Source organism: Carassius carassius, chromosome 15 (assembly GCF_963082965.1).
Source record: "Carassius carassius chromosome 15, fCarCar2.1, whole genome shotgun sequence".
Lineage (NCBI taxonomy): Eukaryota > Metazoa > Chordata > Actinopteri > Cypriniformes > Cyprinidae > Carassius > Carassius carassius.
In genome coordinates this window covers 27,904,450-27,921,729 of record NC_081769.1, presented here as the reverse complement: position 1 = coordinate 27,921,729, position 17,280 = coordinate 27,904,450, and the positions used below count along the sequence as shown (strand labels likewise).

Sequence of the window (17,280 nt, the reverse complement as noted above, 5' to 3'; positions counted from 1 at the left end):
TGTTGTGCTGTTGATAAGCAAAGGTAGAGTGTTGTGACTTTCTTACCACTGAGGCTTGTCACGTCTTATCCAGCCTTCATCTTGTTTGCTATTTCAGCCCGTTTCATTTGCTGTCACATTTTACATTCTTCTGGGAGCTTGTACCCACAGAGAGATCAGCATCCACAAACAACCTCATCTGTCCAGCAAACTCAAGCAGACTGCTTGTCTGAACATTCTATTCTAATTTATTCAAAAGGGGCGAAAAGGCCAGTCCTCCGAGTCCGTTTTCCTCACATACAGCAGATTTATCAGTGAAGAGTGCCAGGAGGAGTTCTGCTGGAGTCACTGTGTTTCCCTGACATCAGCGGCTTCCTCTGGCTGCTGCCAGCTATTCTACAATCTGTATGAACCTCCGCATCTGTCTTAGCAGTCCTCTGTGGCACAAACTGTGGCAGGGATGTGCTCTTCTTCGTGTTGCCACAGGATGTAAAATAGGCTTAGGTGGGATGTTTGATCTTAAAATACTTTCTTTCCCCGCTGGCTTGTAATGGGTGGTTGCATCGGCAGGGGTTTTAGTGCACGGACTGCTTCGCTAGTCATTTTTACAAACCTGTTTACACAGAATGGGAAGTACATAGATAAACTTATAGATAGTTGTTCTGTTCTAAAACCTACGTAGCTGCCTATCTAGACAGCTTTTAAACATTACATGCACATCCACACTCTATGTTGTACGGTTTCATGGAAATGAAGAACAGGAAAAGAGCTAAAATGGCATGTTGCATAGTAGTTTCTAATTGGCTGGGACTTGACTAGCAGCGTGAAGCTCAGTTAACTGCATTCATCTCCTGACAGCCCGTCCTCCTCTGGGGGCTTCTGTTAGCATCCCTGTCAAAGAAAATTAATATCGTCCTAATGTACTGTTCCCCACACCACATGTTCAGTATTTTAATACAGATGTAGTATTTTAATTTCTTTAATCACCTTCTATAGAACTCTCTTCACTCAGTTATTTAAATTACTTAAAATCCTCACTTATACTAACAGCATTCTAACCTACACTGCTTTCATACTTTCATGCTTTCAACTAAATGTTCTCAATTCTAAGTAAAGACACTTCACTCACAATATACAGTATATACAAACCCGATTCCAAAAAAGTTGGGACACTGTATAAATTGTGAGTAAAAAAGGAATGGAATAATTTACAAATCTCATAAACTAAAATTTAATTCACAACAGAATATAGATAACATATCAAATGTTGAAAGTGAGACATTTTGAAATGCTATGCCAAATATTGGCTCATTTTGGATTTCATGAGAGCTACACATTTAAAAAAAAGTTGGGACAGGTAGCAATAAGAGGCCAGAAAAGTTAAATGTACATATAAGGAACAGCTAGAGGACCAATTTGCAACTTATTAGGTCAATTGGCAACATGGTCGGTATAAAAAGAGCCTCTCAGAGTGGCAGTGTCTCTCAGAAGTCAAGATGGGCAGAGGATCACCAATTCCCCCAATGCTGCGGCGAAAAATAGTGAAGCAATATCAGAAAGGAGTTTCTCAGAGAAAAATTGCAAAGAGTTTGAAGTTATCATCATCTGCAGTGCATAATATCATCCAAAGATTCAGAGAATCTGGAACAATCTCTGTGCGTAAGGGTCAAGGCCGAAAAACCATACTGGATGCCCGTGATCTTCGGGCCCTTAGACGGCACAGCATCACATGCAGGAATGCTACTGTAATGGAAATCACAACATGGGCTCAGGAATACTTCCAGAAAACATTGTCAGTGAACACAATCCACTGTGCCATTCGCCATTGCCGGCTAAAACTCTATAGGTCAAAATAGAAGCAATATCTAAACATGATCCAGAAGCACAGGCGTTTTTTTCTGGGCCATCATTTAAAATGGACTGTGGCAAAGTGGAAAACTGTTCTGTGCTTTTTGGTTCTTTTTGGAAAACTGGGACGCCATGTCATCCAATTAAAGAAGACAAGGACAACCCAAGTTGTTATCGGTGCTCAGTTCAGAAGCCTGCATCTCTGATGGTATGGGGTTGCATGATTGCGTGTGGCATGGACAGTTAACACATCTGGAAAGGCACCATCAATGCTGAAAGGTACATCCAAGTTCTAGAACAACATATGCTCCCATCCAGACATCGTCTTTTTCAGGGAAGACCTTGCATTTTCCAACATGACAATGACAGACCACATACTGCATCAATTACAACATCATGGCTGCATAGAAGCAGGATCCAGGTACTGAAATGGCCAGCCTGCAGTCCAGAACTTTCACCCATTGAAAACATTTGGCGCATCATAAAGAGGAAGATGCGAAAAAGAAGACCTAAGACAGTTGAGCAACTAGAAGCCTGTATTAGACAATAATGGGACAACATTCCTATTCCGAAACTTGAGCAACTTGTCTCCTCAGTCCCCAGACGTTTGCAGACTGTTATAAAAAGAAGAGGGGATGCCACACAGTGGTAAACATGGCCTTGTCCCAACTTTTTGAGATGTGTTGATGCCATGAAATTTAAAATCAACTTATAGTCGTAATGTTTTTATACTGTAGAAACTGTATATTCTATCGCCCTACACCAACCCTACCCCTACACCTAACCCTCACAGGAAACTTTGTGCATTTTTACTTTCTCAAAAAAACTAATTCTGTATGATTTATAAGCGTTTTGAAAAATGGGGACATGGGTTTTGTCCTCATAAGTCACCCTCGCCTTGTAATACCTATGTCATACCCATGTCATTATACAGTTGTGTTATAGAGTTGTGTCCTGATATGTCACAAAAACAAGAGCACACACACACACACACACACACATACACACACACACACACACACACACACACACACACACGTTTGTTCTTGTGAAAAGTGGGGACATCCCATAGGCGTAATGTTTTTTATACTGTACAAACTGTATATTCTATGGCCCTACACCAACCTTACACCTAACCCTCACAGGAAACTTTATGCATTTTTACTTTCTCAAAACACACACACACACACACATATATATATATATATATATATATATATATATATATATATATATATATATACATATATATACATATATGTAATTTAAATGTGCAATTTAAATTTATAAATGTATGTGTGCATTTCTATATAATCTTATCCTCTACACAGCATGAATTCTGCTATAAGCAGGGTATTAGCAGTAAGTAAAACTGTCACTTTCTAGGGCACAATATCCAATGTGACTGCACTGAAGTGCATTTTATGACGGGCACTGAAAAAGAGCCACTGCAAGGCATCTCTGATCAGCATTTTTCTTTCTGATGCCATTGCTGTGTAATGAGATGATTTCTAATTATTGCTAATTTCATGGCACCTCAGGCTGTGCTCATTTTGCTGGGAGTGCCATTACCCATCTTATCATTTAGACGTGTTTTTTTAACAGCTCTCTGAACCGGATCTCACCAGCTACTCTTTGTCTCTTTCAGTCCCTTTTTTCTGATTTTGTAAACTAATTTTCTTTGTTTATTACAGGACATGAGACCACAGCTCTCAGAATGCGTTTTGTTCTGCAATCACTCCATTTATGGTCTTGTTTGTACCAGCTGACAGTTCAGGGCCAGGAGTTTCTCATTGTGTCGGTTTTATTTGGTAATTCTGGTACTCACAACCCCCTGCTCAGCGTATTTTGCATGTCTCAAATCTGTTGTTTAACCTGATTCAGATTACCAGCTCGTTAGAAGAGAGCTCCATGAATGAACTGTTCTGATTGACATGGTTTGAGTAGGATAAACTTTTTTTCTGATTAGAAAAAATGTGCATAAACTTTACTGTATAAATTCCACTATGCGCGTTAAAAAAGTCATGTGACTTTTTCACGATGGGACGGGATAACTTGACTAACCAGCAGAATGATTTCGTTGCACAGCATCGGAAAGGTTTTTTGAAATGCCTGAGCAAAGTCTATCATCAAAGTAAGTCTGTTTAATTGTCTTACATGACTGCGTTCCAAAACAGCAGGCATCCACTTCCGAAAGCCATGACAGCATTTATTGTGTGTCAATATAATAGTTTTCATATATGATGATTTACATCCCCCAATCAGATAAAACTTGCTACAGAAGTAAGTTGGAATGTAAAGGAACATATGCATAAATCATGGTGGTATATCCTGTGATGTCCACTTCGCAGGGCACTTATGGTCGAATGGAACAAACCTCTGAAACGATAAGAGTAACGTGCAGTGATGTGCAGAGCCAGGGGTCAAGAGTACCAGGATTAAGAACTTTAAGATTGAGTATTTAATGTTGGTGTTAGGGACTATCCTGATAAAAAAAGAAAAGTCACTAGTAAACTGTTCCTTTAACTTATATAACTGGAAAGATTTCCTTGCTCAACCATTATGATGCTGAATTACTAGCTAAAATTCTCAGGGAATGATTGCCGCTTTGTAGGACCATCACAGACAGGCACAAAAAAATTTTCAGAAGCTTCTCATTCACTGTTCCTTACTGGTAGAATGATCTTCTTGACCCCACATAGACAACTAAGTCCCTGACAATATTCAAGAAAGCAATCTCTTCAACTAACTGCATCCTGCTGACTCTTTCAAAAAAAAAAAAAAAAAACGTATATGCCTTCATAAATCCCTCCCTGTTCAAGCTTGTATAGATGATGTTTTAAACATGCTATTTCTAGCACTTCTTGTTTTATTGCCTCCTTAAAATAAATTACTTGTATTTAGTAAGTCGCTTGGATAAGTGTCTGCTAAATGAATAAATGTAAATTTTGCATGACTGATCAACAAGCTAGACCAGTGCCAAACCAGCACTAATTAGCCTAATCAGCTATGACTAGTGTGAAACATTTAGTACTGAAGCTGTATTAGACTGTCTAAGCTGTACTGTATAACCTCTCTAAGTTATCTGTAGTTTCAGCATTTGAGTTTCTGCACATCTGGGTGTGTGTGTGTATGGGTTAGCATTAAGTTCACCACAGTGTGTGTATGAAGGTGATGGTCCTGGGGGTAGTGTGTCAGAGCAGATCTGTGTGTCCCTGCCCACTCTCATAGCTCTGCTAATGGAGGATGTACCTGGAGGTCATCTGTCTCTTCAGTCAGAAAACATGATAAGTGTTGTTCCTCAGAGCTTTTTATCACTTCCCTTCCTGCTCTCTGTTGAGTTTCAGTACTTTTTCATACACTACTTTGTCAGCCCCTCCACACTTCTTTTAGTTGGATGGAATGATTATAATTGCAGTCGACGCCCACTCCAATGGCTGAACTCTAACACTGATGTTCCCTGTAATATGACTTGAAAAACAAAGCGCTTTATAACAATTACAGTCGATCTCTCTTTCGCTTCAACCCTGCAAATACAGTATGAACTCCCTAATGTGAAATAACTGTAGCAACTGGCTGTTCAAATCTGTTCTGTGCATTGGGAGCCTTCATGCTAATTCATCCTCAGAACTCTAAATACAAATTAGGCTTGTTAAACAGTATAATGCATTCATTAGCAACACTGAGTAGCCTTGTTGTGCATCGAGTGCTCCTATTCATTTCTCGCTCTCACTTCCTCCCCACTCGCCTTTCTTCATCATCTATCTATCTGTCTCTCTGTCTAACTAATTAAAAATTTAAATATCAGTCAGCTCATTGTGGTATTATCTCAAGGAATGCTAATTAACACATTTTCAAAAGCAGTAATTGCAACCTTGAGGATGTAATTTAAAGAGCCTTGTTCATGTGTATGGATAATGAGAACGCCGTTCTCATCAAGCCTGAGAGACGTCCGCTAATAAACACTTGGAGGGAAGATTAGACAGGTTGGGATTTGAAAGTTGACCAAATTAATATTTAGCTGAATGAGGGAACTTTCGGTAGTATGAATAGTTTAACCCCATGGGTGGTTAACCAAAAGAATGGTGTGGTGGGCTGGTAAAGGACAGGCTGTAGGTTTAAATCCCACAATGGTTGATCTGTGAAATATCACCAATGTATCAAAACACTTAACTTTGAGGGTCCCTGTAGAAACTGCACTGTAGGTCACTTTGGATAAAAATGTCAACTACATGATGAATTAGTTGAAAGTAAGGTTTTGAAGTGAAGGCAAGATGTCCCAATGGACAGGAGCACAAACCTAGGTAACTTCTGAGAGATTATTGATCTCAAAATATCCTGTTTCGAGGTGTGTTGAGAGTGTGTAAGTGACTGTTTAAGGCCTCACAAGTTCTTTGTATGAATGCCATTTTACACTATTTTATCTATTAATTTGATAACCTTAGGAAATACTTTTTCATAAAAAAATAAAGTTTTTATAGTACTTTTCTTTGTATTTTTATTTTTTATTTTGTGACTATTTCATGCACATGTAAACACTCACATTTAAATTTACATATTTATATTTAAATTTAAATGTATATACTACTTACATTAATGATACCTTGGGTAGGAAATGTTCTATCCAAATTCAAATGAATGTATTCATTCAAATGAATGTATTCATTCAAATGAATGTATTCATTTAAATATATATTACAATTGTATTATGTCATAGAATGGTGGAAAATCTTCATGAAATTTACTTCAAAATTGTTAGGTCTAAGATCTGGATCAGTATTGAGACAGTCAAAATAGCATAGGTCAGGGAAGTTAGAGGAAATCTGTCAAAGTGACTGTGGCAAATAAGTTCACTGAATAGGTAATTTCTGTTGGGGAACACATACCGGATGGCAAAACCGACCCTTAAAAGCAGGAAGCAAAAGCCACAGAGCTTTTAAGATGCTTGTTTTCTGTGTTGCAGTGGGCAAATGCTCTCAAAACCATCGTCAGGGTTGATTTAATGGCTGACTGGACCCATGTTCTCTCATCTCTCTCTCTCCATACACCTTTACTTTGCTTTACCTTTTCACCCCATTTCTCTGTCGTCTGTACCCCAAGCATTCCCAAGCAAGTATTGGATGACCATACATGGTTTAGGACTTAGGACTTGCTTTATAGTGTCATTTGGTTGATGTCTTGGTTTAAATGTGTTTTAGTCAGCTAAAAGACATTTGAGTTCTCATTACAGACAAGTTCCAGCTGTAATATTGGATTTTCCAAGCCAAAATCGGTTGTATGTCTTGTATCTGAGTACTATTCACATGTTTTTGGCTGTACATAGAATAAACTATGACTTTGGATTTTAGGCTGTGGCATTGCACTTCTAGCCAAGGTATGAGAACAATGAAAAAATTCAAGTTAACAGCCAAGTAGTAGTTAAGCTTTATATGTTTTTTTGATAGTAAAACATAAACAGTTATGTTCATCGCTGGTTTAATAACTGTTAATACAGTATATTAGGATCTGGAATAAATTATCACATTCATTTATTTTGAGCCAGAGAAATACTTCTCTGATTAAATTCTATGTAATATATTAATTATGGTTATAAAATCTATTTCTTTCTCCTTAAGTAACTTGGTTTTGTTAGTATAATGCAGCTCTGTGAGACAGTAGTCTGGAAACTACTACTGCAGAAAGTTATTCATAACTGTCAATATCAGTTCGATAAGCATTTGGATGGATTATATAGATGAACCATGTTTAATGTATTCACACGCTGCAGTCAGCAGACTCTTGACCAATGGTTCTGCTGATTTTAAATGCCTACTCACAAATAATACTAATTATACTGTTTGAGCGCTGGGAGAAGGTGTTTACGTCTTACTCTAATATATGTTTCAGAATGAAAAAATCTCATAAGATATAATAGCACATACAAGCAGTTTTTACACAAATACACACACAAACTCATAGGCACATCAAAAGGTTTTAGACGTAACAGGAAACCTTCATATCACAACTGACACATCTTCCCTATTCATGACATATTTCACCATGTAGGCCATATTTAATTTTATATCACCAACTTAAAGCTCATTTCTCCCCTCCCAACAGACCATCAAGGCAACGTCTCCTCTTGGTGACCCCAGGGTAACTTACAACCTGGAGGAAGGTCAGGTTCCCGAGACCAACATGCCTGTGCGCTTCTACATCAAGCCTAACCGGAGGGACGGTTCTGCCTCTATCTTGGTGGCAGAGAATCTAGATTATGAGACGACGCGTTTCTTTACACTCCGAGTGCGTGTACAGAATGTGGCGGCTGTACCACTAGCTTCCTTCACCACTGTCTATGTCAACATCACAGGTGAGAGATACCCTAATCTTCTGTAAACTACATCAGAATTATATGTAAACATAAATGTGAGTACCACACATTTGGGGTAATTATCTATATATAACATTTATTTATTGTACATTTTAACACTAGATGCACTTTTAGTATTCTTTGATGAATAGAAAGTTCAAAAGAACAGCATTCTCTAGAATATAAATCTTTTGTAACATTATCAATATACGGTACCATGTCTAGAAATCATAGTAACACCATGCTATTTTATACTTAGTATAGGACAAAGAGAAAGAAAGAGAACAAAAATGCATAAATCTAACACAATGAAAATAGACCATGTTGTCACCTCTCACTAGTGCACTACAAATATGCCTCGACAACCGGTTCCAAGCTGCATGTGTGCCCTCAGAGAGGTAAACACATTTGCGGTAGTTTAGCAATCAGCATTTCATGCCAGCGCGGTTTCTCAGAAGCACAGCAGTGTCTGGTCTGATCCACTGATTGTGTTTGAGCCGCTGACACTAATGTTTTTTTCCGTTTCTTCATAGCTCATTTAGCCTATGTTGTTCATTTGTACACAAAAATGTTCTCTGCTGTCATTGAGTGTATGTGGAAAACCAGAGCACTGATGAGTGCATGACAGGCGGAGGGTGTGTGGGGGGGGGGGTCGTAGAGCGATGGCGTGTGTGTGTGTGTGTGTGTGTGTGTGTGTGTGTGTGTGTGTGTGTGTGTGTGTAATAGGAACAGTGAAGAGCTTTGGCACCGACACACAACACTTGAGACCACATCAGCATTAATTAAGAGGAAAATGGAGATTGAAATAGAGGGAAAAGGAGACAAAAAGCCCACGGAAAAACTAGTCTAGAGGGGCTGTAATCTGCGAAGAGCAGAGAATCCAGACAGTCAACCTGCATTAAATGAATCCATATATTAAAACCTGCACTTATTATTGCCTAACTTATGCAGAATTAAACTCAAACCAAACATGATTACAATGAACAAAGCCTTAAAATAACAATTATGAAAGACCAACAAATGACCCTAAAAGAGACTTTTAAGTCACACTTAAAAATGCCATTGAATTAGATATAAAATATCAAACCAGGTGGGGTATATTTTAAAGAAAGACTGCAAAAGCAAAATTTTCAAGTTAAATTATTTAAACTCTTTCAAAATAAAGGTTCCAAAAGGGTGTTTTTGCATTAATGCCATAGAAAGACCTTTTTTTCCCCAAAAGAACATTTCAATAGTTCCTAAAATAACCATTTTGAAGAACATTTAAAAAATCTAAAGAACCTTTTTCGCATATACAGAACCTTATCTGCATTTGAAAGCTTCCATGGATGTTCAGGGTTCTTCATAGGACCATTGATGCCAATTAAGAACCTTTATTTTTAAGAGTGTACTATAAAACAAAGTTTTCCACTTATCTAATGTGTCCAAATTAATCCATTTGATTATTTCCGTAGTGTTTCATTCGTAACAGATTGCTCTCACTCTTTTTTTCCAGATGTGAATGACAATGTTCCCTTTTTCATGTCATCCACGTATGAGGCGACGGTCCCAGAGGGTGCAGAGATTGGCACATCAGTTGCTCAGGTCTCAGCAACTGACCTGGACTCTGGTCTCCATGGAATGGTGAGACTCTTCTGATAATGTGCCCTCCTGGTTCTCTCTAAAGGCCGATTGACATTGCACCGACAGATGCAAAGAAATGGCAACATACATCTTCGTGTTTTGTCGGATCAATGTGTTACCCCTATTGGCCTCTGTTGGTGTTGGTCGTCACTTGATTCGGCATTTGTCTGGTTGTTCTGCATGTAAATTGGCCTTAAAACTCTCAAACTACCTTGCAATGATTCTTAAAATACTTGATGCAAAGTTCTTTTTTAATCTTGTTTGGCACTCTTTCCTCTCTAGATTAACTACATCATTCTGAAGGATCAAAGTGGCGACTCACAGTTCTTCAGCATTAATTCCTACACGGGCATCATCCACACCCGGGCCACCTTCGACCGTGAGCAGAAAAGTTCCTACTTAATCGAGGTCCAGTCTCAGGACAGCTCAGAGTCGGCCCGACCCGGTCAGCAGGGCCAACCCAACACAGGTGTGATCCATCAAGCATGTCTTCTTAACCCCTCGGATAATCTATTTCCCCTCAACCAATTGCAGCAGGGCACACCAGCCTCCAGGATGAACTCCATTCATTAAGACTTCAATGAGTCACGCCTAATGAAGAACTAATGCCATCCCAGGGATTTCTGTGTAATATAGTCGGCGTATAATATAATAAGGCCGCGGTTTAAATATTAAACAGTCATTAGGATGTTTAATACAATTTATAGAATAAATCATTGCTACAAGGTTTCACAAATAATAATTTCCCATTAATACTTTCTATGAAGTCTGTGTTCTTGGAAATATGTTTTCAAAAAAAGCTATATGAGACCATTAAGACATTTATGCAGCAAGGACACATTGATAAAATGAGACTGATACAGAAATCACATGCAACCTGATGAACATTAGGAACTTCTTTCAAAATCATTTTTAAAAATAGTTATGCAAATGTATACATATACACACATATTTACATTTCACTTGAGCTTCAATGATAATTAAATTTCAACATACAATGAATGCCAGTGACTTTGTTTCTGTTCTGTTTTCCCATCTTGGTTTGAATTATAAATTAATTATCCATAAAGAATGGCTTTTCTCTTGAGAGACTATATGCAGTGATGTGATCTGGAAGTAATGCACACCTCTTCTGCCCTTTAGACACAGCCTACGTGAGGGTATTTGTCACAGATGTTAATGACAATGCTCCAGCCTTCTCTCAGCCTGTATATGAGATCAGCGTGGAGGAAGACAAAGAAGTGGGCTTTGTGGTCATTACCGTTACAGCTAACGATGAAGATGAAGGTAATTTTTTTTCAGTTGCATGTAGGTGTATCAAATATCTTATTCAGGTGGTCCTGTCACTTGTCTTTAGTTTGTGGTTTTTGTTATTTTAGTTTTGTTTGTTTGTGCAATGATTTCTATCTGACAGCCCACTGATATATTTGACAGAGATGGAGGAGGAGGGGTTGCAAAAAGAAATTGAGCGAAATAAATCTAGGTGGAAAATTCACTCCTTTTTGTGCTGAGATTGTTAGCAAATCTCTGTGGTAAATGTGGGTGTATCAATTTCAGCACCCCATTTGATGTTTGTCTCTTTGATTTGTTTTTCTTTGTTGTCTTCAAGAAAAAGAATTAAATAAGTAGCAGGCCTTCTTTAATGATTGAAGTAAACCCTTGTGTGAAAGATTTTGCGTAGAAATTTACATGAGATGCGTGACATCTGAGGGACCAGGCAAATAACCATTGAGATTTTTAAATGGAACGGAATAGGCAGCTCTACACTTTTGAAAAATATACTGAAATGATAAAAGTAGAGTGTAATGGTAGATTTTTGACAAAACTCTCAAGAGGCTTTACCAGGTGGCGTAACCAGAGATTAAATGAGAAAGAAAATAACAAGTGTATTAAACAAGCTGCACAGATTCATTCATCTATTGTCTGTCAGTCAAACTAGCGACTATTGTTTTATTCTGAGTGCTCTTTTCCATATGACACCACATTAATGCCATAAAAGGTTATTCCATGACTTGAGAAAGAGTCACGAGGAACGTCCAAAATCGAAATGTTTTGTTATCCCCTGTAATTCTTATCTTATTTCGTATTGATGCAGGTTACATATTGTACAGGTTTCTGTAGTTTAAATATTTTGACTTAGTTTTATAAAAATAAATATAGATAGTAGTTTTAATTTACTTTTAGTTAAATTTGTAGTAATTTTGTTCTATGCTTTTGTCATTTTAATACATATATTATCTCAGTTAACTTTTATTTCACATAACTTTTTTAAATGGTCGAGGAAATGCTGACAGAATGTAAATTTTCTGACAAACCCTATTATCTTTAAGATAGCACCGAGAGGCAGAAATAGGGACAACATGCCATTTTTGTTGTCCAATCCGCACCGCACAGCAGCATACTTTTGGTATTGTTACCAAAGTATGCTGAACCCCTCAAGGGCAAGCTGAAACTGCAGGGAGTTCATGTTTATTTCAATAGCGCACAGACTTTACAATGATGTAACAATCACCATTACACCATTTTACACAAGACAGCCTGTTTTTTTGTTTTGTAAGATGCTAAAATTAGCATGTGTACAAGCATTGCTGTAAGGATATTTTACCTTAATGATATGTATTGTTTGACCTCTGAAATGAAACTTTGGATTAATGTCTTTAGAGAGCTCCGTATCCTTCAGACAATCTCAACACTGCCTGAAAACTTCGCCTTAGCTGCTGAAACCATGTGAATGCACGAGCGACTATGAATTAGTCAACCGAACTCTCGTGGTCAGTTAAATTTGCATATTCTGGAGCGACTTCTACTTTTGATTTTGTCTTGTTGGAACATTAGGTCCGTCGCCCTTTCCTCCAACAGCCATAGAATTGCTCATGTTAATCTGAGCGCGTCAGGCTTGGACGAATCACCTATCCATCCAATGTAGCATAGCAGCCTGCCTGTCTGCCCACTCCCTCATTTCTCATCCTCTGCCTGTAGAATATTCCGGGCTGTCACCTCCACACATCTCGGTGACACGAGTCCTCCACCTGATCTCGCTCTGATTTCCATCAGGGCATGGCGACTTCGGCTCATCTGTCAACATAAACAAACAGGCGGGAACGCGGTGTCCCTCACTGCGACACGGCTTCACCTGATACATATGCATGACAAATTATGTGTGGCGTGGAGCTGCATCAACAAGCAGACTGAAGAGAAGGAGACGGGCAGTGGGATGGAGACGTGCAGGTGTCAGATAGCTCATTAATGATGAGACGCCCATGCCACTGTGGAGGTGATAAGGGTGACGTGACATGCCACGGCTGGATGGACGGTCCAGAGCTGGGCGACAGCTAATATCTCATAACTGTCATGAAGGGGAATGCAAATCGAAGCTTGATGTCCCTCTGTCCCCTTCCTGCTTTGAAAGGCACAATAAATGAGATTGCCATTAAAATGCAATATTTCTTATTACGCTGGCGATGAAAATGGGGAATAGGAATAATTAGGAACTGATTTGCAGGAGAGAAGGAATTTTATGGTCCTGTTAAGTGTTTCCTAAAGCTGATTAGCAGTGCCCTCTCTGAGCTGTTCATTAAACTTCAGACTGATTTCAAAGATGGAATATGTAAAACACACTGAACTTCCTTCAATAGCCGAATGAGTACAAGGTCTCCTGGACTTTCAGCTGTCTTTCATCACCAATGACCATTCTATAGATCACATAGTTAAGTTTAAACTGGTTGACCTGTGGTGGCACTGTGGGGAGGGCCGCCATATGGCCCAGCTAGTCATTAAGGAAGCTTGCTTTTGGCAAAATCACTGGAGCTCCCCTCAGCAAGTGTCACAGCATATCACACTTCACAACCGTGATGGCCGTAGCCAGGATGATCATGACATGTTCTAATGAAATCCTCACACGTCACGCCCAGATGGTGTTTGTCTCATAAAATCTGATCCGGACTGGTAAACAGAGCTGGCACGAAACTAGAGCCTTTCCACAATGCAGTGTACCATGGGTGGATAAAACCATTTGGGGTCAGGCTGGGGAGATTTAATATATCAGTTCATACAGTATATTCAGATATATGGGACGATATATGGGATTTCATATTAAACATTGTTAAACAGCTGGTGTATCATTTTTTATAATGAAACTGCCATGTTCAAAGGACCAAATTGGATATGTTTAATGACACATTGACTAAGAAAAAGTGTAAACAAAAAAAAGGGTAAAATATGTACAAAGCCGTCTGTGTGACATTTGTTATGTGTATGTTGATTTCAGTATTTAAGCACAATCATATCATGCCCTGTGTGCATTAGAGCTTTCTTGTCCTTTATGTAATCCTCATCAAATGAGCACAGATTAATACTGACATTCTCTTTTTATCCAGCTCAGCCAAGCTTAACACTTCCTAGAATGCTAACGCTTCCCAAACCCCCCAAACAGGTGCCAATGCCAAACTGCGGTACCAGATTACCTCCGGGAACACCATGGGCACGTTCGATGTGGAGCCAGAGGTTGGCACGATCTTCATTGCCCAGCGGCTAGACTATGAGCAGGTGCAGCGCTACGAGTTATGGCTGGTCGCATCGGATGGAAAATGGGAAAACCAGACAATGGTTTTCATTAACGTCATTAACCAGAATGACGAGGCACCCCTTTTCACGCAGACTCAGTATCACGCTAGCGTCATGGAGGAACTTACAGATCTTCCTGTCCTTGTACTAGAGGTGAGGTGTTAAAATACTCAGACACATGCAATTGAATGAAAAAGACAATAATGTTGCAGAAAATAATATCAACCTTTTTAAAGAGATATGAAATTATGTGTCTTGTACATTGTATTGTGCTATAAATTAGTTCCAGTTTCGTTATGGGTTTATTAATGTCCTCATGTAGTTTAAAGTTTAGAAAGAAAAAAGAAAGCCTGTTTAAAATGAATATTTTGACACACCCTACTACGATTGTCATTCTCTGCTAGTGTGTCTCAATATTGCTGTCTATTGTGCTGTTAGTGTAAAATATAGATTTCAAAGGCTTTGCATAAACATACCGGAAAAGAGGCGGAGAGAACTATCTGCATTCCTTTGCTGTGATTATTAACTTTTAACTGCGTCGTATGTTCTGTGACAAGTGTGTTGAATTCTAATATGTATGCAAGTTTATTCTCATCTGTTCCTCACACAGGTCTCAGCCACGGATCCAGATCAGGAGGCAGACCAGCATGCAGTGCGGTATTCTCTACATGGGCAAGGAGCTGGTAGTGAATTCACCATAGATGAGATGAACGGTAGGATCTTTGCCCAACGTCGTTTAAATCGTGAGGTTCGCTCGGCATGGCAATTCCTAGTATTTGCCACTGATGAGAATGGGGCAGGTCTTACCGGGTTTGCTGATGTTCTAGTCGAAGTGCAGGATATCAATGACAATGCACCTGTCTTCCTGTGTGCAACGGACAACTGCTTTTTGGGTCACGTGCCTGAGAACTCCCCTGCGGACACTTCCATAATGGAGATGCGAGCCACTGATCTAGATGATCCAAAATCTGGGAAGAATGCTATCCTTACCTACAGAATTGTGCAGAATGTGCGCAATGAGATCAATCTTAACCTCTTCTCCATCAACCCAGCCACCGGGACAATCTATACTGTTCTTCGTTCTTTGGATAGGGAAGTGGTGGATCGATACCTCGTTGTGGTAGAAGCTTGTGATGGAGGAGGACTTTCAGGCACAGGAACAGCCACCATCGTAGTCTCTGACGTCAATGACCATCCTCCAGTGTTCACCCAAAGGGTCTACATGGCCTCAATGCCAGAAAACTTGGACATCAACAGCGAGGTAGTAGTTGTGGCCGCCACCGATGGTGATGAAGGTGAAAATTCAGTCATGACGTTTAGCATCATCGGTGGAGATGAAGACCGCAAATTCTTCATTGAGACTGACAAGGTGAACCGTCGTGGCATAGTGAGGCTAAAGAAGAAGATTGACTTTGAAAAGCCACATGAGCGCACATTCAACTTGACAGTCAAAGTGGAGGACGCTGACTTCTTTAGCCTGGCCTACTGCATCATTCAGGTTGAAGACTCCAATGACCAAGTTCCAGTCTTCTTCCCACAGTTCTACGAGGCAGGATCCATGTTTGAAGATGTTCCAATAGGCACTATCGTGGCACAGGTGACAGCCATGGATCTGGACTCTGGTCAAAATGGCAGGTTCACATACAGCATCGCCCCAGAATCCGACCCCTTTCAGCAGTTCCTGGTGGATAAGAGTGGTTGGGTGGTTGTAGGTGACTCTCTGGACAGGGAGAAGGTGTCTCAACATAGGCTTATGATCCTGGCCACAGACATGGGCAGCCCTGCTCTGACTGGCTCTGCCATCGTGTTAGTGACTGTTCAAGATGTCAATGACAATGGACCAGAGTTTGAGGCTCCATATCGGCCCATTCTATGGGAGAACACTATTGCGCCACAGGTTGTTCACATGAACAATACATCCATTCTGTTGCATGTTATTGACAGAGACACGTCATCCAATGGAGGACCTTTTTCCATTCGTCTGCTGATGCTGACCTCTGACGTTACTAATTTCAACTTGACTGATTTGCGGAATGGCAGTGCCATGATAACTGCTCTTCGCAGCTTTGACCGGGAACAGCAGAAGCAGTATCTTCTTCCCATCCTGATGATTGACAGCGGCTCTCCACCAATGAGCTCCACAAGTACACTCACCATCATAATTGGAGATAAAAATGACCATCCCCATGCACCTGGACACAGCGAGTTCATAGTGTACAACTTACAGGGTATGTTCCAAATAAATGTCATAATCTTGCTACTATGGTAATAGTCCTGAAATTCAGCAGGATATTATTTACATCCCTTATGGTACTTTTCTATATACCATGGTACTGGAATTAAAATATCATGTTTTTATGGTACTTCCAAGAATACCATGATACTACCATTGTGCAAAATACCATGGTTGCACTTTTTGTAAGTGTTAGCATTTTAATTTAGGATGATATTGGTACTCAAAAGTACTTCAAAATATGCCATGGTAATGTCATGGTAAATGTGTAAAAACTGATGGTATTGCCATTGATACATGTCCAAAATACCATTGTAGTACCATGCTTCACTTCCACAATACTATGGCATTACTTTAGGGTACTTAAATATATTTCATGGTAAATGTGTAAGAAAAACTTTGGTACTGCCATGGTACATTCCCAAAACACTATGTTTTTTAAGCCTTCTTAATATATCACATTTTAGGAAAGAAATGTAGCATTACTTGATATATTTTTAGCATTTTTCTCTTTTCTCTGATGGAAATGCATTAGCCTTTTAATAAGAATTCGTCATGTAGCTCAAACATGGCATGATGCTAACAATTTACTTAAATCCCAGGTTTAAGAGGCACATAAACAGGAGCCATTTTAAAGGATGTTGATTTCATGACTAACAGGATTACAGCATTACGTTTTGCCTTT

General features: G+C 39.4%; 1 protein-coding gene across 1 annotated transcript in view; it reads left to right on the top strand.

Moving 5' to 3' along the window:
- Positions 1-17,280, top strand: part of LOC132158755 (neural-cadherin-like) — a 110,180-nt gene that overhangs the window by 79,268 nt on the left and 13,632 nt on the right. The window contains exons 13-18 of the mRNA XM_059568303.1: positions 7,927-8,176; positions 9,672-9,799; positions 10,082-10,268; positions 10,943-11,086; positions 14,232-14,515; positions 14,973-16,590. Of these exons, the coding sequence (XP_059424286.1) occupies positions 7,927-8,176; positions 9,672-9,799; positions 10,082-10,268; positions 10,943-11,086; positions 14,232-14,515; positions 14,973-16,590 (2,611 nt within the window). The remainder of the gene's footprint in view (positions 1-7,926; positions 8,177-9,671; positions 9,800-10,081; positions 10,269-10,942; positions 11,087-14,231; positions 14,516-14,972; positions 16,591-17,280) is intronic.